This window comes from Aricia agestis, chromosome 13, assembly GCF_905147365.1.
Source record: "Aricia agestis chromosome 13, ilAriAges1.1, whole genome shotgun sequence".
In the NCBI taxonomy this organism is placed as follows: domain Eukaryota; kingdom Metazoa; phylum Arthropoda; class Insecta; order Lepidoptera; family Lycaenidae; genus Aricia; species Aricia agestis.
The window spans coordinates 7,935,945-7,961,739 of record NC_056418.1 but is presented as its reverse complement, the minus strand read 5'-3'; the positions used below and the strand labels follow the sequence as shown (position 1 = coordinate 7,961,739).

The window sequence follows — 25,795 nt, the reverse complement described above, 5'->3', positions numbered from 1 at the left end:
CCTTGATGAAAAATGTAGAGAATTATTTATGGAAGTCTGGAAGGTTGTCGATAGAAAATGTTTTTGAATTTAGAAAACGTTGACTTAAAAACAATCTGATTTTTTTACGGAAGGCTACTGATAGAAACAAGACAAACAATGAGGTTGACGTAAAAGTAAATTATCAACTTTTCATTACGTTATCGACGCATAGGTTATTGCGTCGACTGCAATATTCGTTATTCGATTAATGATAGAGCTTTATAATTAAGTTTGCGAATATTAATTAAATAATGCGCAAGTTCTTTCAACTTCCAATATAAATATAATTCGTTCGTTATTTTTAATCCGAATTCTCAAAAACATTAATTAATTACATGAGAATATAAATAATCAAGTAGTCTTTTAATTACTAACCTTTTAACTAGCTAAACATTGTCGTTATAAGAGCAACCTGCTTAAGGCTCAGAACATCTGTCCTTTCCAAGAAAAGATCCCTTGTCAGTACAATATACAAACTGCTGTGTTTGTCATTTTAGAAACAGTAGCGACTTTCCTGGTAATCTGAATTATGTATCAGAAAGGTTGACATGTTGACATATTTTATGTCGTAACAAACTTCTCTTTCACCAGTTCCGGATAGAGGCGAGATCTATTGTCGGTTTAGAAACGGTGGCAACCTTTCTGAATGGTGCAAAATACAAATATTGTTCCTGTTGGCAGCTACGTAACCGTCACCTTGTCGAATCATCAAAGTTTTTATACAAATCATTTTCGATATTTCGACAATTTCGATACAGGAACCATGCTGAACCCCTCTTAGCCCATCTATAGTCAGCCAATAAAATTCCTGACACAGGTATAATTCACACTTATTCAACTTTAATCATGATCTTTATTACGTTGGAATAAAACTGTTATCAGAGGCATATCAACTGCGAACAGAGTGTATGATGCATGCAGAAATGACGTGCATACAAGGCCGGCACCTCCACGTGTTGGGCTTGGGTGTAACGTAGCGGACTCGTGTTTAAATAACATTCGCATCTAACTTTAGCTAACATTAACACTTGATTGCTCTACGCGATCTTACTGTCAACTCTGATCTTTGTGGATTCAACGAAATCCATTTTCTATCATTATTTCTTGACTTCAATTTTTCATTATAAATACATCAATGGAAACTTGACATTCTTTGATGCCGCACCCCGACTCTACACTTTCCTGGATTCCTATCAAGGGACAAAATAGTATTTTCATGAAAAATGACAAACAAACGTATATATAAGCGGACCTCTAGAGTCTAGACGATCAATTTTATTGCGCAATATCACGTGTTGTGCGCCTTTCAATCCTATTGTCAAATAAATTGTTCAATATATTCGTTACTATTATTTTAGATGCATGTGGGAAACCAGAATATTTTATTATGTAGTTTGACAGATGGATCACTGGATGCAAGTTGAAACAAGTAACGAAGCTGCATTTAATGTTTCATTAAAATATAGAGTCAGGGTACTGTCTCCTTTAGATCAGAATAACACATCTCTATATCATACGTGAAGTTCTTTAAGGTGCAATGGTTATCCTCCCTTCTCTCCTTTACCCACTAAATTGTATCTTTTATAAACGAGAAAAGTTCTCTACTCAAGCAAGCTCTTCAGACTTCCTGTCTCCGCACCGTGCATGACGCATTATGTAGAGTCGTACACGAATTCATTAAAATATAGAGTCAAGGTACTGTCTCCTTTAGATCAGAACAATACATCTCTATATCATACGTGAAGTTCTTTAAGGTGCAAAGTTTATAGGTCCTCCCTTCTCTCCCTTACCCACTAAATTGTATCTTTTATAAACGAGAAAAGTTCTCTACTCAAGCAAGCTCTTCAGACTTCCTGTCTCCGCACAGCGCATGACGCATTGTGTAGAGTCGTACACGAAGTTTTAACGACTGTAGTTTGTTTTTCGTTTAATTAGCGTAATTAGCACTTAGCATACCTAGCTCCTAACTATTATTTAAGTACTGTGACACAAAACCCCTGGGGCTTTGTTCAACACGTGTCTGCGTATTGCGACTGAGTTTGTAATGATAAAGTAATTAACACCTTGTCAAGATCATCTTAATCCTTAAGTGATGGAGCTATAACACTTGAGTGCTGACTCTTGTAGTATAGGTAGGTCTTAAATCCTTTGTGAGGAGTAGCTGTCTGCTGTCAACTTTTTTATCTTACTTGGCAAAATATCACCTATGCCCGTGTTTGTGACGAAAAAAAGCACATTACATCTGCGATTAGTTTTTTGTGTTGTCAAAAATGACAGCACATTATGTTTTTTTTCGCGTCGACGTCCGCGTCAGGCAAATGGCAATACGACGCAATACTGTCCGACCGTCAGTACCGAATACGTAAGTAGCGGTCAGCCAATTTGCACAACGCCTAGTCTGGTTAAGGCAGGCCAATTACGGATTCAAATCGCAACGAATAATGAAAAAACTTCCTTTAAACTAGCTGTACCTAGTAATTTAAGGAAATTATTTGCATTAACCAACAACTATTTATATATTATACTCCATTATACTCTATTAATGTAACTTATACAGGTTTCTACCTACCTTCTAAATATCTAGGCCTTAAACTGTTTCAATTACTTTCAAGTATGTATAATTCAAATCTAGGTATATTATTTATGGTTTTGACGATGTAGAGTCAAATTTTTATAAAGCAGTAAATAAAGGCTTTTGACAGTACGAGGTTTTATACGTACACGTATTTCGAGGTTTTTAAGCTGAAATATGCCTCACGTGGTATTTGGCAATGAATATAAAATGATGAATAATACAGTGTATAATAGATATATTTTGTTTGTATTTATGTATTCTTGTCACAAATAGCCATCCTAGTCTGTGTGCGACAGTTCGTTACGGAGTGGGCGAAAAGGTCATCACTCTTGTACATAGGAATGTATTACAAAATAGCTCTTTATTTATATTATTTGAATATAATAAAACGCAAATATGTTTTAAAATAATATGACCATTACTATGTTACTGTAACATTTTACTAGTCCCGTATTCATCGTGTGCGAATTCTCCACAATCGTGTCGACTTTTGCATGCAAGTGCAATTTAAAACATTTTATACACCGGTTTATGCGACATATAAGGTTCTGTGACACATCAACTAGTTCTCTAGCATGAAGACAACGGGCATTACGCAATGAAGATACAAGAATAGCTTGCAAAGCTCTAAATAGCGTTATAGATAAGTATAGCTTCCGCATTGTAAAAATACGTTGAAGTATATACTACATACTACATAGTATGTATCTTCTATCTACAGTATTTGTATTGCCATCGTCATTCAATAATTCTTTAGCAACAAATAACGATCATGGAATGATGCACTCTATAATATTTCAAGGCGGTAGAGTTTTATAATACACGCAATATAATATTATTGTGCTGAATACTTCTTAATCATGATTACAGGATTTTATTATACATTATTATAACTGGATCAGTTACAACTTATAACATAAAAGTTAAACTGTACAAGTAAACACAGTTTGTGTTTCATTCGGTAAATGTGTTTGATCATTTGCATATTCTAAATGTCAGGTTCGGTTCGAGGACGCGGCTAAAAAACTAAAACTCAGTTTTGGGTATCACCGCTCTACTAATCCGAGATGAGCGATAAATGTTAATATGCGAGTAAATTTTACAAAAACAAAATCCTTTTAGAAGCTACGTAGGTGTTTTAACTATACGAGTATGTTATATAGACGTTATCAACTCTACCTTGAATGTTCTAGTGGGTGGTAATTAAGTGGATTTTAGAATTTTTCGCTTCAGCGCTTTGTTTTTGTTATTGAGGTATATAAGTGACGCCGCTTCCGTAACAGTAAATCTGAAACGCATGCGCAGCAATCAGCTGTTGTTATATAAAATGATGGCGTAGTAACAAATCGCGACGCGTTATGTGCTTTCGCCCGGCACTTTCGCGCATTATTGAGATAGGAGCGTGGAGTGTTATGTAGATTGTAGAGACTCTGAGCACGTCGCGACTCGCGCCTGTCGGTCTGCGTATGCGCACTCAACTTAGGGTTTCCAGATGGTTCTGAAATTTTATATTTTTATGTCCAGAGCTTCAACTAATATCAACGCGTCCCTTTCATTTTCCCTGTTTCTTTGCTAAAAATGGATGATTTTTGGCAAAAAACTTAGGGGACAAAAGGAAAAAACAGTGTGATCAAACTGTGAATACACAGTTTTATGTACTTTACATTATCTATTTTTATCTAACAAGTGGCAACCCTAGCTCACACGTGCAACGCCAATCTCGTGAAAACGTGGTCGCCGCGCGCGCTCTAAATATACAAACAATAACCATGGTTGACCCTATATAAAAATAAACCATTATAAATATACAGTTTTAATTAGATCATTAATCAACGTTGATGGTGTTCATTAGTGTTTATCAACAACGCCATCGCGGCGACACGCTCCGGCTCCCGAAAAATCAATCATAATAATATTCATCAGGCCACACTCCCCGGCAGAGCTTACAAATGGAATTTTTTGGTTGAATTTGTACATTCAGAATGCTGTTGCGAAAGACATTCAGTTTACATTATCAATTTATTGGTCCTTGGCCATATTAATTTATTGAGCAAGTACATAAAATTGGACTTGTTTTACCTTTCGCCTATTGGGATATCTCTTTCAAATAGTGACTTTTGTAAGCCAGTATAATAGGTTAGGGCATTAGCTAATTAGTTTGTTTGCTCTCTGCATTTTACTACCTACTTTTACTTCAGATTCTAGGTTATCTTATTGACATTAGATAGTTTTGTTTGTGCATACCCAATCTTTATGGTTTCCCAGAAAGATTCAAGTTTCTCAAGTTTTCAACAAATCAGTCACATGAGCATGACCGCCAGCGATAAGGGTTTAATTATTTTAATTAGTCGAACGAAGCTTTATCATTAATACAATTTACATAACATTAATACATTATCGGCGTAGCATCGTAGAGCAGTGACTAACGATAGAGAGGTTAGTAGGGCAGAATCAAGAGTGGAGCATGAATGAGATAAAGTCGGTCCGCATTTAATCTGTGACCTGCGAAATTCACATGCGCAATATTCGTTTGGCTTATCGATGTCAACGAATTTAGATACGTGTGTCGCCTGCTGGAGACCACGCGCGGCCCGCGTGCTTACATAACTCTACCATGTGCTCGGCTCTCATCATTCGCACTAGCACTACCTAAAACGCTGAAATCGAAGCTATCATTCGGTGTACCCATCCGTTTAATGTTGCGTGCAAGAATGACAGACGCATGTCCATCTTTAGCAACGATATGCAATTTGCATAAATAGTTAAATAGATTACAAAATTACAATTTACAATCGTTTGTGACGAGGCAGCACTCGGCGCTCACCGCTCGGTTCTCTATAATCTCTTTGTTGCGGCCTGGCGTTTTTAGGTTACTTTCTTTTTTATCTGTAGTTAGATATGGTGTTAAAACATAAAAGGTTTTCAAACTGATGCGGAAAAATATTATTCTATCTTTTCATGCAATTGTAATATACTTAATAAGAGTTTCCTAACAAAAAGTAGAGGTAAGAAAGGCACTAATTGTAGATGTGCTCTACTTTTGTGTTTACAAAGTTCTACATCAGAAAGGTTCTAGTGCAGGTAGCTTATAGATTCAAAAGATTATCTTTGTTACAGAAAGTCTGATAAGAAGAAAACCACAACAGATGACTCTATAAAGCCCCCAATAATCTAGCGAACATCCCAAAGACTAACTACATAACAGAGAGTCCGAACGATATTACAAAAGCCGTCGTATCGTCCGCAATGGCCAATGATCTAATACGGGGGCTAACGAAGCTTTGGGTCTGACCTTGCTGGTCGCGAACCGCGACGGACACACGTGGTACCTAATGGCCCGGCCAGGTACGCGTCGCGTGATATATACACTCCGTTCACGATAATTTTGCCTCCGAGTTGATATGATAGTGGTCTTATTTATTTTGCCTCCTTATGTCGAATGGCATAAAGGTTTTGTTAGACAGACTATCTGAGTTTGACCAGATACTGCTCCTATTCATAGTTTAATTGTATGTACATCCTTGAGTTACGAGTATGCAATAAATAATAATAATTAATAAATATTAACTATCCTTCCAAAGGTAATTATAAAGCAATATTGAGATCGATTTAATTGTTATTAGTTTGAGCAAAATCATAAAATGTTTGCTCTAAATATAATCTTACATTAGAGTGATTCATGCTGAGCAGCTACTCGTAAAGTCAAAATCTTTAATCTAGGGAATCGTTTAGTTTTTATTATAGTCAGTTTATTACAGCTACAAGTAATGCAGATTTTCTACAGAAATTTCGACTATGAAATAAGTTATTGGGTATTGGCAAGACCTAAGACGTAGGTAAACTTGTCTAGTGTTTCAAAATATTTATCTAATCTAATCTATTAGGCACAATAACCGACATTTTGCAGACGAATTTTACATGATATGTGTCATTTACAAAAATATTACAAGGCTTTTGTTATGTAGAGACCAGACTATCTATTTTATAGCGAATCTTACGTTCCTTAATAGATAAAGCTATCCATTTCAATGTACATATTTTTAGTTACATGTAATATTCCAGAGAATTTTGAAATAAAAATTTGTGACGAAAGCTCAACAAGTATATTATATATATTATATTATAAGCTCTACATAATTTCACTCCCAAAACGGATATGAAGAAGACATCACATCTGGCATTTCCGACAGTCTATCGACCAAAACTGACGGTACATATTTAAATAAGCGACCGCCACTTAAATTAAGAGGCTTTTAACATGAAAAAGTATTCTGCGGTTCAATTCATTTTGATGTAAATGTCGTGTAGTGTTGTGACTTGTGTTTAAACCCGGCCAAATTAATCTGCTATTGTATTTCTTTATTGCGCGGTTAGTACGTGACATTTAAATTTGTATTAATATAAGCCGCTCATAATATCTAGCTTTTTATCTCTGCCCTGAAAAAAACTTGTTTTCATTATAGATAAAAATGAATAGGGAATTTTACGCACGGCATAGGACGGAGAAGAGGGACCTGATCAAAATCCGACATGTTATACACCTTATATCAATATATTTATAAAAAACGTAGTCAAACGTAGAACCTCAAAAACTTTTTGTTTACTGTCTATGCCTACTGGTGCTGCATTCTAGCGTGAAAACATTGCAGTAATATATCGAAACCGAGTAAGATTATTCCGCCGTTAGTTATAATAACATGTGAGGCACATAACAATTAAACGCGCACAGACGCGGCGGAGACCGATAGTCGTTATCAATTATCATGGATTAAGGCCAAGGCCGGTGGGTTACGGACGGCAACCAGCTCCTGCTTCCTGTTCATTGTTGCCGGGAACAAAGCGGAACACGACCTGGACTCATTGTGTGCTAATCTTGGGGGCTGGGAAGGGTTAAGGTTTGACCCGCGGATCGACCTTTATAATCGATGTGGGAATCTAACTGCTTTTTAATTTGTGTTTTTACAGGTTGCCACTTGCCAGGATTAAAGGTTAAGCAAATTTTTAAGGAGTGTTGAGTACTCAAGGGAAAAGAGTGTGCCTGTTTCTAAGACCTGTCTGTCCGTCTTTATCTCAAAAATAGACTAGACAGTTAAAATTTTTCACAACTTATGTATTTCTAATTCTAATTATTCTATATTTATAGCGATTTTCTGCGACATTCAGCAGAATTTTTAGTAAATATTATGTCGAGCTGTAAATAGAAATAGTAAATTTAAATCGTAAATTTCGAGAGGCAAGGAATGGTTGTCTTGAGGTTAAGTGTCGTTACTCCTCGTCCCTTCATGGGAAACAAACATTGTATTGGCAAGGTGAATCTAACAAGTGAGCGGCAGGCGACTTGCATTTAGATTAACATACTTTATTGCAATATCGGAAGATTTGGCACTAAAGCATGTAATAAGCAGGAAAATTAAACATCTCAAAATGTGATAACCTCTATTTATAACCGAAAATTGATAAACGACCTATCGATTATTGTTGTAAACAATTTATTTGAGTTATTATGTAAATTAGTATGAGTTACGAGTTTTTATTATTTATTGATGTAACTATTACACCTACAATATTATTGTCATTCATTTCTTAATTACAAGGAAGAAAAAATAACATACCTGCTGCATAATGAAACTTTATTACACGCAAGCGTAATTAATAAAGAATTCGCTGTGGAAAATATAAGTTTTATAACAAACCTGTCACATGGAAATACCCATAAATCTTACCATATTTTGCTGTAATTTGCTAAATATTTTTACGGAATAAAGTCAACAGCATTCACTATTCACACGCTAAAATAATTACGATTTCTAAAATTCAGAATTAATTTGAGGAACTCCTTCGTTATACATAGAACATACTACTGTAAAGTATGTAGACTCTAGATATTATAACTTTAAGCCCCAATTTCACCAACGTCTGTTAGTGTTAACAGCTTGTTAAAATGTAATGTCTTCTCTTTCATTCATATGAAAATCGAAAGAGGTAACGTGATACTAATTCCGGCGTTAACTTTAACAGTCGTTGGTGAAATTGGGGCTTAATATAATAGATAAGTTTTTCGATCATCACCGCCTTTCGACTACCATCTTAGAATCACAGCAACAAAGTCCTATTCGTACCAATAACATATCAATTATCATGGTTAATCGTATAACAAAATGCTCTGTCTCCCTAGTCCCTACAAATAACTTAGAATAACTCTACAACAGAGATTCTGTGAATATCCCCTTTAGCATAGAATATAGATTAACTCGACAACAGAGCCAAATAACATAGATTAAACAACAAACAGACACGTACCTCCATGACAACGTAGACGTAAGCTGGACTGTCCATGCAGTCGTGCATGGCGACGAGGTTGGTGTGGTGCAGCGCCGTCAGCTCGCGCAGGATCTTGATCTCCTTCACGAGGATCTCCGACGCCTTCTGTATGCCCTTCTTCGTCACCACCTTCACTGCCACCGACTGGGACGGATTCTGGGAACAACGCATGGTGATTAGAAGAGTTTTAGAGGACTTAGGGCTCCCACACAAAACTGCAAATTCGCATCGCATGTATCGCATCGTAGTGTCATTTTTAGTATGAGTTTTGTCGCAGATTTTTGCGATGCGATGTGAATTCGCAGTTTTGTGTGGGAGCCCTTAAAATATCCTTAGTCCTATTACTAACGTGTGTTTCGTCAGAAATCATGCCTTCCCTTTGAATATATATAAAAAGAGTACTTATGTAATATTTAATCAAGGAGCAACTGTAACAGGCGTTAGGCAGGTTACAGGTTCATTGTTAAGATCTCGAAAGCTCATCTGACACTATCTCTGATTGGTACAATGTTAAAGAATTTAGAGATTTCAGAGCCTCTTAATTTTATATTCCTTTGAGTATTCAGAAACATTGAACGATAAATTGACGTGGTGTTATTTGTTATGACAGTAGACTCAACATAATATTATGTGTAGACCGTGTATAATGTAGAATAACACTTATCTCGGTGCTGGGTGGCAGCCAATTTCTAGTTCAACCGGACATAGGGCGGATTAAACACAGCTTTTCCACCTAGAAAGTGCAGGATTTGCTCGGGGAAGTTATGAATCATGTAACACCTTATGTGGTATCATTAGATGACGGTATAATGCTATCATTAAGCAATCATAATGCATCATGATCGGAATCATGCAGTAGGCAGAACTGTAGCTAAGCTGTTGTCATGTTTAATAATATACAGTACGATATCCATATGCGAAGGTATGTCTCTTTCTGTTGTGTCTGTTACCTCTTCATGATTTGAAAGGATTTTAATGAAAGTCGATATGGAGATACTTTGGGTTCAGGGAAAGGATAGTTTAATATAGCAGCAAAATATATAGTTACTGGGCGAGAAACAGGGCGTAAAGACGTTTCGGTCAACATCTAGTAATATACTAACTGCTCGAGTAGAGCAGAGACTAACTTTTAAGCAGCCAGGCTTTTTGGTACGGTGCAATTTGCAAAATAGAAGCCTTAAAATCATATTGGAACCACGGTATTAATATAAATTTATTTAGGACGCAAATTATATTTACAGCTCAATCGGAAAATTACGTAAATTGCTTCATGTGAAATGCTTGCTGCAGATTATAATCTGCACAGCGCACGCTTCGAATTAACTCCAATATTTATGCCTGCAGATACTCATAATTTACTATTACGAAATAAAATGCAATATAGAAAGTGGGTAGGTGAATAGCCCTAACCCTAGGGTCAGCTCAGTGCGGTCTTAAATAGTTTCGTCACCAGATAAATGACGGCTGCCACTGAACTACCGACTTGGAAATTTTGTAATATTGACGTAGCCAGTTTGCTAAGAGCGACAGAGCAGACCCCAGCCACATGGTGGACCACTGAATACGGACAATCACCAATCACAGCATTAACTGTAAATAAATTGTCAAAATCGACAACCTAATGGTGCCTTCTCACGGCGCGTGTTATCGCAAGCCGCGCCGCGCCCGCTCGAGCCACGCGCCTTGTGAAGGGGTGGCTCGGGCTGGCTCGAGCAGGCGCGTTTAATATCACGCGCCAGCTCGAGCCACGCGCCCGAAGAAAGTGGTGGCGTGGTTGCATTCTCACGGCGCGTGATATCACAAGCCGCGCCACGCCGACAAAAATTCAAGTAAAATGAAACTTTATTAACACGATAATAGATATAATTTTGCTCTAAGTCACTTCGTTAAATAAGTAAATTTTAATGAAATGCAACTTTATTCACTAGGCAACTAGGTTGCATTTCAATCTATGCCGCTAATTTTATTAAATTAAATAATTCATTTATTTGATGCCGCTGCTTGGCGGCTACATATTGTGGCTACATCGCGCTATAGCTAGCACGAAGATTTTTATTATAGGTGATTAACTAATATGAAACTTATTTTCACTTACACTCATTCTTGGTGTTGTAGAAATATCACGCCAGAGGGATTTAAGTCCCAGGGTGGCATACCCTGGGGGCTGGGAATAAATTCCTATGGCGTGTATTGGTCCTCAAATACTGGTGGCAGTTCATTACTGAGTTTTACAGTGCATGGCCGGATGTTACGCAAAAAATGCACGGTGGAAGACTGCCACTCACCAAGGTGATGAGGATTGATGATGGTATGTTTTTCGCGTGGAATGATGACGAAAGCTTGCAGGATGTACGATTCCGAACAATAATAATTGCTCAAAACCTTCCCAGTTCCCCTTGATGCTATACTACTTTTATAATTCACAATAATAATAATTATTATGTTTCCACTCGTACTGGTGTGGAAGAATGACGCTTCTGTTCTCTTGTGTAAAATCGCTCTGGCATGATAATTGTACAACACCAAGAGCGAGTTTGAACTGAAATAGTTTCATAATAGTTAATCACCTTATACCTATAACAAATATCTTCGTGCTAGCTATAGCGCGATGTAGCCGCCAAGCAGCGGCATCTGTTATCAAAATAAAGGAATTAAACTTAATATAATAAAATTAGCGGCATAGATTGAAATGCAACCTAGTTGCCTAGTGAATAAAGTTGCATTTCATTAAAATTTACTTATTTAACGTAGTGACTTAGAGCAAAATGATATCTATTATCATGTTAATAAAGTTTAATTTTACTTGAACGTTTGTCAGCGTGGCGCGGCTTGTGATATAGCGCGCCGTGAGAAGGGGTGGCTTGTGCTCGCCTGTGGCTCGTGCTCGCTCGTAATAGCTGGCTCGGCGCGGCGCAGCTTGTGATATCACACGCCGTGAGAAGCCAGCTTAAGATAGAATTTCTCGACGCAAATGTTAGAAGAGATCCGACCCTACGTAACTTAAGATAAGAAAGAGCTAAGAAGAAGACATAGCCAAGATTGCTGCTTTACGCTTAGTCGATGATTTTAGAATTTAAGCATTGTGCTTTGATTTTAATGGCAACAGCCATGGCCAACAATTACTCAGATCATTTAGCTCTATGCTTGATTCTATCCTCTAATATAAACCGAGACAATAATGTTGCTCCATGCAATAAGACAACAAGCTTGCCCGCTGTTCGCTACATTCAGAGGCCTTAAAGTTAAAACAAGCTTTGTCATAGATTGGTCATCGTTAGTAGATAAATCCTATTAGTTTCTTATAGAGACAAATCGTGCATAACGTCACAGTCGTTGACGACAAAGGTTTAAGCCTACATTGTACATACTGGATATTAATACCTGAAGACGTAGCTATGCCGTCATAACGGTGGGCGGACAAGCGTGCACAAGTGTATAATGCATGTACTGTCCATAATATTATGTTACATATAACTAAGGTAAAACACCCAATTAGCAGTTCATACAGAAAAGCCTACTATTGGCATTCTTATAGTTTTAAACAAAAATCGAAGGCAGTGATTTCTAAACTTTGTTGGTGGCCACCCTTTTAAGAAGCGACATTTTTTACGGACCCTCCAATAAGTAATGGTTTGTCATTGAATGAATTTTCTCCATACAAGCTGGTCTCTGATACTAGTATCCAGTGATAACATCTCTTAAAAAACAATTCATGAATCGTTCGCGGATACAAGGCTTTTGTGGAGCCCCAGGTTTCCACCGAGCACACTTTGAAAATGGCTGGTGTGGTGCCAATAATGAGATGACTGCCAACGATGGAGTAGTTTGCCACAGTCATCCACAGTGGCTATTAATTCGTACCTCATTACTAGCGTATTGACATATTGATGGAGCGCGACTCGCGCAACGGACACAAATAAGCTCTCGTCAGAACTTTCGGGAGAAAAGCTTTGTTGTTGCCAAAAGCACTAAAAGCTCTTTCTCTTTGGATTGGCTTAGAAAAGCGAGACTTGCTTAGCTTGTAAGGACCGAGGAGTATGCTATCTGTTAATCAACTCTTGTTTCTCAGCAACAAGTTAATAGAGCCTTAGATCTTAAGCAAGCAATCCACAATTTATATCTTCAAGCAATACCAATAACATATTTATCTTTAGGATCGTAGTTTATACGAGCATTCTCCCTGTTCTCGCGTCTATTTTGATAATAGTTTTTATATTGTCTATGAGATATTAGATACAAGATTATAAAGTATTAGTTGATGCCCGCATCTCTGTTGCGCAGAAATTCGTTTATCGTGCGGGAACAGTTTTCCGGGATGAAAAGTAAGAATAATAAGAATAAGTGTGTTGTCATGTGAGTCGCAGAATTTCAGCTGGCGGAAATTCTGCTGCATTCAGTTTCATACAAAAGTCCTGTTTGATTCACACGAGCGTAATTTTGTGAGTTATGGTTTGTATGAAAAAATATTTACGCGACCGAAATTCTGCGACTCACAACTCACAAATTACGCTCGTTTGGCTTCACCCTTAAGCTTGAGGCGACACACTATCGCGTTTATAATATTAGTAATGGAAATAGGCACATACGCGGTAATCGCGGTCCAAACATTTTGCCGTCCGCACCGCAATTTTGGTGATCGTTTTTTGTCTGCGCGCTCTGCATTAATGTATTATTTGTCCAAATGTAGCCGGTGTATGGCGGACTGGCGGTAGTGTGGCTAACATTAGCCCGTCCTACATTCCGTACTCAAACTGCGATTACAGCTTGACCTCATTTCAACACGCGCCTTGATCTGCATCGTGTCTATTCAGATGATAAGATATTCAAATTTGCATCCGTCGTATTTGTTTATAATAATTTATAATGTCGTTTGGTGTATCCATAATTCCATACCAATATTGTAAATGCGAAAGTGTGTTAGTCAGGGATCCCTAGAATTTTTTTTTTTTTATTACTACCACTTGCAATTTTTTTGTGAGTTAGCTTAATTTTGATAAGACGAACAACAATTTTATCTGCGAAAAATCTCGAAAGTGGTAGCTATAAGCTAACAGAGATAGAAAGGATTTCATACTTTGATTTGATAGTCCCAAAATATGGATTGTTCTATTTGTAGGACAATGTTACTCTTAAATTATTTTTTGTGTATACTCAAAAAAAAATTGTTCTAGGGATCCCTGACTATGTTGCGGTAGGTTCTATCGTACCCGCAACTCTGCCTTTAGGGATGAGTGGAGCACCATGGGGTTTTAGTGGGTAGACTACGCAGGATTCCCACATACCCCGGCCGATATCCCCAATTTGCCGGGGCCGCGTAAAGCATTTCCCCATGTTAAGGGACCAAGGGATCCCTATGTATCTTTGCTACCTCTTCACACCCAAACCACTTAACCGATTATGCTGAAAGGCAAGGAGATATTATGTACTCTAAAGTTTAAATCCCCGAAAAAGATATAGGATACTTTTTCAATTAAATACATTATTGATTTAATACAGATCTATATGGCCCTTTACAGCATATGATTTAAATGAATATTTTCGAAGATAAATTCAAAAATTGCGGGACGTAGCTTTTGCGGCGGTACACAGTACCGACCAATGCGGGCCACGGGTAGCTTAGTAATGACTAATGAATAAAACTACTGAATCGATTTTCATTTCTTCTGTGAGTGACATGGGCAGTAGGCTATAATATATTTTATACCCGTGCGAAGCCGGGGCGGGTCGCTAGTTTATATAATATAATATGAAATTTCTCTTCGTCTTCACTCTTTATATTAGGCATCAGTGGTACAAAAATTCTAAATGGAGTTACCTCACGAGTCACGATAGTGTAAAGTTTTCATTTCTCTTTTCACCTCTATTTTTAGCGTTTTACGCAAGATTTTCACAAGAACTTTGGACCTGAACTCGATTATAATATTCTATGCAACATTAATGCCGCCTACTCTCCGATTTTGATAGGTTTAAATCTGTCAATTTGACTAGATCGAACGAGGAGCGAACTGCGTTACCTAATGTAAAATTATATTTTAGTAGAATTGAGGTACTGAACTCAATTGGGGGTTAACCAGCAATGAAAGAGACACAAGTTAAGACAAAAAGTAAATTGTGGCTGTAGTTATATTATCCCGGGCTACTAATACCTATTACAGTAGTGAAAGTATGTCGGTCTGTCTGCTACCTCTTCACGATCAGACTGCTGAAACGATTAAGATGAAATTGGATATATGGGCATACTTTAAGAGGAGTCCACACCGCCATTTTTCCATACAAACGTTGTCCCCTGTTTCCTCCCTGGATAATGCCGGTAGAGTTATAATTTTTTCCTGAATATCTATGGCCACTATTAGCATGTCCCTATGTTTTCTTTTTTTCCATAATTTAATTATTAAAAAAGATAAGAACGTCCAAAAACCCAAAATATAAATAGATTTTCCTCTGTGTTCAAACACCCAGAAAACAAAACTGGCTAAAATATACAAAAAAAATAAAACATAGAAACCCAGCTCAAGCCTTGCTTTAATTCTTAATGAAAAAAGTACTTAAATCGGTTAAGTTTTGGAGAAGGAATCAGCGGACAACGAATCGAAGATTTTCTGTTCTTTTATTAGAACTTTTGTCGTGTTGTCTCTATCGCGCTCTGCGGTGGGAGACTTGAGATTGGTGAGACAGCAATACATTTTCAAATACCTATTTTCAATTTCTCTGGCCCTTGGTGTATCCTCTTAAGGCCCGGAAAAGTACATAACATACTATTCATTGCGGCAAAATGCGCGGTTCGCGCGCGATAAACGAATTTTTGCGCAACGGAGTCGCGGGCAACATGTAGATTGTAGTGTATATTTTTGTGTAGGGTGCCGCACGTGTTGCCCTTGGCGAACACAGTGCGTATCGTATTATGTGTTCAATGGTATTGTCGTTAAGAGACATTTTAACGCGTAGTTCAGATAACAGTGATCCTTATGACGTTCGTTTTAAGGTTCTGTCAGAGGTGTTACAACTCCGAACGGCATGTAAGTACCGTCAGCGCCGATTTCGCACAAAGGATCGTGATTAGAAGCGTGACAAATAGTAGCCTATCATAATAGCACAAAATAACTACTTTACTAGTCGAGTTATTGAATATGGTACGAGTTGGTTTAACGGGTTTCTTTAGTTTAAAATAACAAATCTAAGGTTATTATATTTATAAAATTATACCGAGAGCTAAGCAATGATTGTATATAATAATGAACAGATAAGCTTATCATTAAGGATGACTTGTAGCTTCTTTGTGATTCATCTAATACTAGTTTACCTAGACAACACTATAAGCCATCTGTTGTAGGCTTTGCTCTAAATTTTCTTTTAAATCCCCAATAAAAACATAGGGGTATAATTATATGAGTTTCAGCTATTTGCAGATTATATATACAATGTGTCCCGACACCGGTGTCCGATCCTTTAATGTTGATCCTTTAGTGTGAAAGCCTGAGAAAAACTAAAATGGCTGCTATTTTAGAACCGTGAGATAGAGAAAAAAATTTGAGGGCCAATTTGTCACTAAAATATGCCATAAATCATGAGTTCGATTTATTTTTCTCCAACTTTTGAATAAATTTTTTTTTCTCTGGCTTCATACTAATCTAACCTATACTTTATAGGAAAATCGTTATAACTTCTAAACTATCTGGCTTAGAGCATTGAAGTAAAGAATTTATTTAAGATAAAAACCTCATCTATCTTTTTAAAACAAAAAAGAACCAGTTTAATGTGCTAGATTTTTCACAAAAAGCCATTAATTAAAAAATTCACGATTTTTTTCTTAAACTTTGGACACCGGTGTCGGGACACATTGTATGTATTGTGTGTGTCTGTTGACTGTTAGTGTCATTATAATGGTCACTTCACGATTTTAATCAATTTTAATAATAGATAGCTGATATGATTAAAAGTTGACTGGTGAAGGGTTTGTTTCTGATACTTACACAAAAATTTTTTGGTTATAATCTAAGGCATAAAATATAAAAATACTAAAAATTATAATAGTATGTATTTTTTGAAGTTCTTTTTTTTCTTTACTTTTGCTCTAGCTTTGCAATTTGTTTATTAAACATGAAAATAATGATAAAGAGATGAGTTTAATTACACACTAAAAGTTTACAGCTTTATAATGTGATCATTTATAAATGAACTTTAACAACACGGTATCCTTGTCCCACTGTGTCTCAGTTAAATATTATAAAGGTTAACAAAGCCTTTTACCAATTCCTTCATGTTTTATTACACTATAAAATATTTTGAGTAAAATACTGTAAGTATGTAATCAAATATTATATCTATACTAATATTATAAAGAGGTAAACTTTGTTTTTTTTTTTTTTTATGAAATAAGGGGGCAAACGAGCAAACGGGTCACCTGATGGAAATGGCGCCCATGGACACTCGCAGCATCAGAAGAGCTGCAGGTGCGTTGCCGGGCTTTTAAGGGGTAATAGGGAAGGGAATAGGGCAGTGCACGGAAGGGAATAAAGGAGGGTACGGAAGGAAATAGGGGAGGGTAGGGAAGGGAAAAGGGTAGGGGATTTGGGCCTCCGGTAAACTCACTCACTCGGCGAAACACAGCGGAAGCGCTGTTTCACGCCGGTTTTCTGTGAGGACGTGGTATTTCTCCGGTCGAGCCGGCCCATTTGTGCCGAAGCATGGCTCTCCCACGTCAAAACTTTGTTTGTTTAATTGTAATGAATAGGCTCAAAAATTACTGGGCCGATTTTAAAAATTCTTTCACCATTCGAAAGCTACATTATTTACAAGTAACATAAGCTACTTTTTATTTTGGAAAATATAGGGTTCCGTAAGATATTTCAGTTTTTCGGAAACAACCAGAAAATTTACTTATTTTGCGTACGCTGCCTAAACTATAAAAGATAGAACCACACAATATTCTGAGTAAATGTAGATCTTATAAATATATCTACATTATATGTTATTGATTGTGCTGTCGGTTCTTGGTGGAAATTCATTATGTAATTTGTTAAAAGTTGTAATAATATCTTAATATAGTGGAAAAAGTGCACGAAAAGTTGTGTTTTATTAGTGATCTACAAAAATGTCCGCGACACACTATGTAACCTATCTATGTCAAGTGAGGCACAACAACCATTGTTTTATTTAAAAATCTTATTTTTTTTGGACTACATTTAAACGCATTTATTTTACTCATGCTAATAATCCTTATCAAAATAAATTATTTCATCACTAAGTACATTTTATGTAGTAGGTAGTACGAGTAAAATTCCAAGACTGCGAACTTACGCGGCAATCTTTAAGAGGATACTGCACCAGGGGCTAGAGAAATGAAAAAAAGTATGTGTAATATCTATAGCTGTCTCCCTTACCTCAAGTCTATACCGCAGAACGCGATAGAGACAGCTGCAGAAAATCAATGATTCGTTGTCCCCTGATTCCTTCTCCAAAACATAACCGATTTAAGTATTTAAGGCTTGAGCTGTGTTCCTATGTTTTATTTTTTTTGTATAATTTAGCCAAATCTGTTTTCTGGGTGTTTGAACACAGCGGAAACTCTGGCCATTTTTTTTGGGTTTTTTAACGTTCATATCTTATTTATTTATTAATTAAATTATGAAAAAAAAGAAAACATAGGGACATTGTATTAGTGGCCGTAGATATTCAGGAAAAAAATTAATAACTCTACTAGCATTATCCAGGGAGGAAACAGGGGACAACATTGGTATGGAAAAAAGGGTGGTGTGGACTCCTCTTAAGTACACACAGGCGAGCAAGGTCGTCGAGACATAAGACCGCTTACTTACTCGCGTGTCTGTCACCCCCTTTAGCAACTATTTCTGTGGTGTGATAAGTCTATATCAGGGGTCACCAATTAGTTTTGCTCAGGGTCTATTTTAAGAAATGACCTTCATGGTCCACACATTTTAATAAAAATATATTTATTAACAAAGGTAATTATGGAAATTACAATTACATATCAATGAGAAAAGTGACAATTTTTTGTTGCTAATTATTATCTATCTGAAGTTTGAAGTGAAATTGGTGCAAGCAACATTAAATAAATCCTGGAGATGTTCATCAGTAAATTGAAGACCGAAATTTATTTTTAGGGTTCCATAGCCAAATGACAAGAAATAGAAGCCTTATAGATCCATCATGTCTGTCGGTCTGTCTGTCCGTCCGTATGTCACAACCACTTTTCTCCCAAACTATTAACTAAGTTCATCTTCGAAAACTTGCTTGACCCACAGTCCGCACACAATAGGTCAGCGGTCCACCATTTGGTGACCCCTGGTCTATATTTAACCCATCAATGCTAACAATTGAAAATCTATTGTGTCTGCGATACCCACAATGGAGGTGTCCCACAAAAAATGACTACCATACCAAATGATGAAGTAATTCAATGATTCCAAAAAATTAATTTGGAGCTCTGACTTTGTCTGAGCGGGCCCCTAAATGAAAATCTATTGTGTCTGCGATACCCACGATGGAGGTGTCCCACAAAAAATTACTACCATACCAAATGATGAAGTAATTGAATGATTCCAAAAAATTTATTTGGAGCTCTGACTTTGTCTGAGCGGGCCCCTAAACAATCAATTTTATTGTGCAATATTGACAGTCTAGGGTTAATATTGAACGCGCCTTTCAATCTTGTTGTTGAATAAAATAATATATTGTGTGTGATATTGCACAATAAAATGTACTGTCTAGGGTTACATTGGCTAAGTGCAAATGGTGAATTAGGGCACAAAACATTACACAAAATGTCAAAATTTGAAAACAGTCCAATCAAAATTAAAAAATGCTTCAACTCCCAAGGCGACTACATGTGGCCACGAGAACAATAGATTTCCAAGAATCCGCGATTGAAGGATAATAATTAAATTTGCAACAATTTAATAAGTAATAATAATATTATGATAAATATAACTATTTATACATAAATAGTTATATTTATCATATAAAATAAAATAATAATAAAATATAATATTAAATAATCTTCCGCGTCTAACATTTCAACATCAAAACAATTATGTTCCGGGCACTTGACAATCAGCTGATGATGAGGTTAAGATTTTATTTTCTTAAAATTTTTAATAAGCACAAATATTTTATTTATTTGAGCATTAATTAGCAATATTTTTTGGAATATCTACTATTCAAATTTTTAAATTAAAAAAAATCCTAGCTTAAGTATACAATAGGTAGTTATCAAAATGATTAATTTAATTTCATTACTGTTCCTGAAATTAAAATGTACACGAGGTAATGTTTACAAATACTAAACAAAAATAAAACGACGATGTTCACCAAATACACAATAAATAACAACAAGCTTAATTTGCTTACCTTTCTCTTCCTTCCTTTGTAAACCATGGCAAAAGCCCCATGGCCTATAATGTCTTGCTTGGTGAACTCGTATTCACCAACGTGAATTACGTCCATTTTCACTAATGCTTTACCTTTAACCACTGACATTTTGAGTATTTATAAAATCACACTACAAGCATCCGAAGACAAAAGATCGATACTCCAATTTTTGTTAACTTGTCTAGGCAACTTGACTAAGGTCTACATAATGTTTATAGGTCTTAATCACTTCCCTATCGTTCATTAAAGCAAACTGCTTTACACTGATACTATGTTCCAAACTAATTCATCATTATTCCGTGAGAAAGACAACATTCGATGAACGCAAAATACAGAAAAGTGATTTTATTTTGTGTTGTGTTTAATTTTGCAAAGAAGACTGGGTTGCCGCGACAAAATTTAACAATGACTTCACTGTTCTTTTTCTAGATTGGCAATATAAAAAAAATCAAATAGAGCAAAGAACATGTTTCCAGCTCCCAATAAATTTAAAAAAATATATAGCCTGTCAAGAAAGTCATGACAGGCGGATAAATTTTCTAAAGCCGGCGCCAGACACGTGTTCAAATACGCAAATACCCAAGTGTGGCACTGACTTTTGCCTATTTGTGCAAAGTTTGAATACACATTTTTGTAGTTTGCCATCATGAGTCGGTTTTTCTGCGCACATCAAAGTAAACAAACTTCAAAGTTTGTGCGGCCTGCCACACTTATCGCACAAACTTTGGACTTTGGAGCAATTGTAGATTTGAACGTCAATAATGGAGTGGAGTAATGACTTAGTTATCGAATTTTTTGAGCTACTTCAAGCAGAAGCCTAAAAAATTTAATTATATTATAAAAAATGTAACTTTTTTGACAGACTGTAAGTGACAGTCTGTCAAAAAATTGCAGAAATTAAAAAGTGGCAACATCGTAGTGTCATCCCTTTTTTTCTTAGATTGATTTGAAAGGGATGACACTACGATGTTGCCACTTTTTAATTTCTTCACTTTCTTGACAGACTGTAAATAAAATAGATTGATAGCGTCCTCAAAATAGTCGTCCAATCTGTCAGCCATCTTTGCAATAACTGTGCCGTAAAACCTTTGAAAACAATTCTGGCAGGCATATTTGTGATCCTGTTTAAGCATGTCAAAGTTTTCAAAAAGTTTGCTCATACTTTGAAGCACATGTCTGCCGCCGGCTTAAACGTAAATTTTTCACGACTAAAAGGCATAGATGAAGTATTATAATATAGATGTAACCTTAGCCCGCCATCGCGTGGCCATTTTGTGCTTATTTTCATACAAGTAGTGTGCGTTTATTTTCTTGGATATTTCTATTCGTCGATCATTTCGAAGCACATTAAAATCCAGAAAAGAAAGTCATTTAGTTTATGATATCGATAAACTATAGTTCAAGTAATGAGAATCCGTAAGCACATGTAAAAAGTTATGCAATGTTTGTAGCCAAATTTTTAATTGATGTGACATTTTTAGCACTAATGCCTTTTAAACATACAAAAATACCGATTGAAAAGCCCAAAAAACATTGGGTTAAATCCACGTTTTTGAGGCATTCTTTGGCCATTCTTATGGTTTACGGATTTTAGCGGAACCACAAAACTCAACAATATCTAGCATTAAATGTTCACTAAAAACCTTTACTAACACTTTTATTACATGAAATATGCAGACCGACCCCTTTGTTATGTCCTAGTAAGTAGGACATAATATTACACGCTTTCGACGCTTATACACCGATATTATAAGGCTCTCTCCAGTCTATAGTACCACAATGGGTTTGTCACTCAAAAATCTGTCATTTTTCCTAGTGTGTGTGTTAAAGTGGTTTTATTTGTTAAAAAAATGTATGATAAAAGCATAATTTCAAAAAAATATTAGCTCGATGCACCCCTTCACCATATAAACTATAACTGCTGTGTTTCCCCATTTTTCGTCAAAAGGGATATAAAGTTTTTGGCTCACGTATATATATATATATATATATATATATATATATATATATATATATATATATAATACCCACACGGGCACTAGTGGGAGTGAAACAAATGCGTCGCTCGAGCTGGCGCGGCTCGTGTGATTTTAGTCGTTAAATTATTACGTGTACGTTAAGTTTGAATGCGATTTTCTAAATATCACCTTTTACGACTCTCGAGTTTCAACATTTTTTAATATTTTCCAGCCTTACGCGCAAGTTACTTGCATCGTTCGATAGCCTGTTAAATGTATATTATGGGGATATTAATAACTCAATACCGATAATAAGATCCCTTCACGCTGATAATGCCCCATTCGCGTTAAGAGGGCGACTAACGCAAAAAATCGTCCTTCTCTCTTCACACTCACGCCCGTCTTTCATATGCCAGGTGAAAAAGGACGACGCGGATTCATTTAAATAAAAAGAAAATTATTTTTTTCCTAATACCTCGATAAATATGTAACATTTAAAAAATCCGCTAGGTCAGTTCCTCAATGATAGAATTTTATACAATGTGTTAAAATATTAACTTAGTTTAATGCACGGTTATGGCAATATATGAAAATTCATGAAAATTAGATGCATCTTTGTGATCGAGAAAATTTTAAGATATCGTGTTTTTGCTAGGTCTGATTCTCGGAAATATAATGTAGTATCTATGTCTACAAAATAAAACAATTCGGGGCTTATTTTCAAGTATAAAAATGAATTATAAAATCGTCAATTTAGGGTTAGTCGCCCCCATAAGATAGTGATAGGGTATTAGAGCGAGCGAGAGAAATGCGTAGCTCGATTTTTATTCGGCGGTATCCGCTTTTCTGACATTTCACTAGATTTAGTTTAGTGAAATGACATATCACTAGATTTGTTTAGTAAGAAGACGTAAGAAACAAGAATATTCGGTATCTACCGCGATTTCGTGATATCCCTAGGGATTTTGGGATATCCCTGATATCTTCTTTTCCCTGCGACATATAATATAATAATATAATATCTATGGACGCTTCACACCACGTCAGTCTGGCCCCGTGCTAAGTACCTAAAGGACTTGTGTTACAGGTACCAGACAACGGAAATATATTTAATACTTTTATACTATACATATATTTGAGATTTTTATTATATCATACACATATTTAATACACATCCAGACCCGGGAACATTGAAAACTTTTTGTTCATCATAAGTCTTAAATTTTGTTTAGTCTAGTTAAAACTCGAGAACATCTAAACCTATTTGAGTAATTTTAGTCTTCTTCTTCATTTAAGAATAATTTTAGTCTTGAATATTCGTGAAAGTCCAGAGGTGTATAATATTAGTAAGAATGAGATACAAGTTTATGGACATGAATTAATTAATAGTAAGTTATAAATATCTACATCTTATGCATGATTTTGAAGCAGATTATACTAGCTAGTAGCTTATAAATGCATTCTTACAAGCATAACATTTTTTGTGAAAATAAAAATGCAATAATTAATTGTTTGTGAAATTTTTTATATTTTTAAAAGCTGAAAAATTAAAGTTATTTCATGAACATGTTTAACATATGACTGTAATGTCAATCACATATTGAAAACTTTAAAGCATATTATATTTTCTCCAACATATTTTAAAAACTATCTCTTTTGATCTCCAAGATCTTCAATACTATCTTCATCAATCTGAAATCAAAAAATATATAAATTGAAATTGTTTCTGAAGTGTGGGTCAAAATGGGCTTTAGCATCCAACACAATGTTTATTGCCACTCAATAGACACAATACATAATTAATTTTTTGGACTATGTTGTTCTGCAATAGAAACTGTGTTGTTTGAGAAGCAAAAAATGTAAAAAAAAAATTTTTTTTTTACCTCAGGCCATTTTTCAGGTATCACATCAAAAAGATCATCCTTTACATCTCCCTGAATAACAATTTCATCATCACCAGTCACAGAAGAACCACATGCAAATTTTGTGCCAAAAAACTTTGCAGCCACCTTCAAATCAATATCTGAAAGAGATATCATATTTTAATATTTATTACTATTTGATTATTAAACCGTTGATCGTGGACAAATGAGACACAATAGAATTTCTATTGTGTCGGTCACCGGTGACCTTTTGGGGCTTGATTAATTAATATAATATGTAGTTTGCAACACTTCCACAGTCTAGGTTAAAATTATTAAACCCATAAATATTGTGTTATTTCTCTTGTTTCTAGTGTTTATGAAAGAGATGACATGAAATGTTAACTTGGTTTGGGGCAAGTGGTGTCAATTCAGATTATGTAGAGCATACCAAAAGTACTAAGTCCAGACACAACAGTAACAGATTTCTTCTTTCCCCTGGGAGCACGTGAAACTTGGACTAACTTGGGAACATCTTCTTTTTTCTTAGATTTAAGCATTCCCTTTCCGCCTCGCTTTTGTCGTTTCTTCTCTTCTTCGCCACCACCATTATCATCCTCATCTGAAACAGAAATAGTTGTTGAAAGTCAGGAAAACACTAAAACTCAACATCATTGTAGGTATGTGGGCCAGCTTACCGATCTTCACTTTTTCGAACTCTGTCGGCAAATTCTTTTCCAACCATTGTTTGCACTTATCATATTCTGGATAATACTCGCAATATTCTATTGGCATGGAACAATTACCACAGTATTGTACTTTAATAGGATAAGTTACTCCTTCTCGTGGACCGAGGGATAGATCTCTGTCTGCCATGTTTTTATTTGCTTAAAATTTAAACTTTATCGCATAATATATCTAAAGCTTTATTGTAATTTTTAAATAATGTATAACAGTATTTCTTAAATAAATGAAATTACTTAGAAAATCCAAATTTTAACCTTTTTAACCAAATTTATCGCCGGATTCATCAGATTCGTAACCCGATGAATTGACAGTTGATATTAGTGACACTGACATTTGACAAATGACAACCTTTGACAGTTGTTTTTTTTAACGACTCCAAGGGCTAAGTTGGCCAAATCATAATTCATAGCTCTGCCTGAAAGTCAATGATAGGCACAATGAAAGCTTGGAAACAGGGAACTGGGAGTCTGGGAAGGCGTGTAAAGTGTAAAGAAAATTTTACTTTGTTTATTTATATTTTTGAACCCTTTGTGCGCGAGTCCGACTCGCACTTGGCTGATTATTTTAGTCATTTTAACGTAAAGCTATGGGATGCATAATTTTTGGTACGGTACTACGCAGTTACGTGGTTACGGCCTCTATCATAAAAATATAATATATAGAATGTACCGCGAACCTTGCTAGATATGTGGCCCCCTCTATTATACATTGCAGTTACTTTTTGAAAAGTCTTTGCAACTATACTCCACTCGGGCTAACTTGTCGCTAGCGGTCATTGACTCTCTGTCAAAAACTTGTCATTTTCCATATTAAACCGCGATTGACAATGAAGTGTCAGATATTGTTTATCGTGGTTTTTTAGGGAAAATGACAAGTTTTTGACAGGGAGTCAACGACCGCTAGCGACAAGCTAGCCCGAGTGG

General features: G+C 35.9%; 2 protein-coding genes across 4 annotated transcripts in view; both read right to left on the bottom strand.

Moving 5' to 3' along the window:
• LOC121733444 (serine/threonine-protein kinase ULK1) overlaps window positions 1–20,683 on the bottom strand; it is a 53,494-nt gene extending 32,811 nt beyond the window's left edge. For 2 of the 3 annotated variants that reach the window (XM_042123703.1, XM_042123705.1), the window contains exons 1-2: window positions 20,285–20,683; window positions 8,897–9,073 (exon numbers count right to left, since the gene is read on the bottom strand). In XM_042123703.1, the coding sequence (XP_041979637.1) occupies window positions 8,897–9,073; window positions 20,285–20,413 (306 nt within the window). In that variant the 5' untranslated portion in view covers window positions 20,414–20,683. The remainder of the gene's footprint in view (window positions 1–8,896; window positions 9,074–20,284) is intronic. The other variant, XM_042123704.1, reaches the window with a different exon arrangement.
• Window positions 20,684–23,778: 3,095 nt separating this feature from the next.
• Window positions 23,779–25,149, bottom strand: LOC121733458 (density-regulated protein homolog). The gene is made up of 4 exons (XM_042123723.1): window positions 24,824–25,149; window positions 24,577–24,747; window positions 24,147–24,286; window positions 23,779–23,955 (listed from the first exon to the last, which is right to left on the bottom strand). The coding sequence occupies exons 1-4, from the start codon at window positions 24,999–25,001 to the stop codon at window positions 23,911–23,913; spliced, it is 534 nt and encodes a 177-aa protein (XP_041979657.1). The 5' UTR covers window positions 25,002–25,149; the 3' UTR covers window positions 23,779–23,910.
• Between the last annotated feature and the right edge of the window lie 646 nt (window positions 25,150–25,795).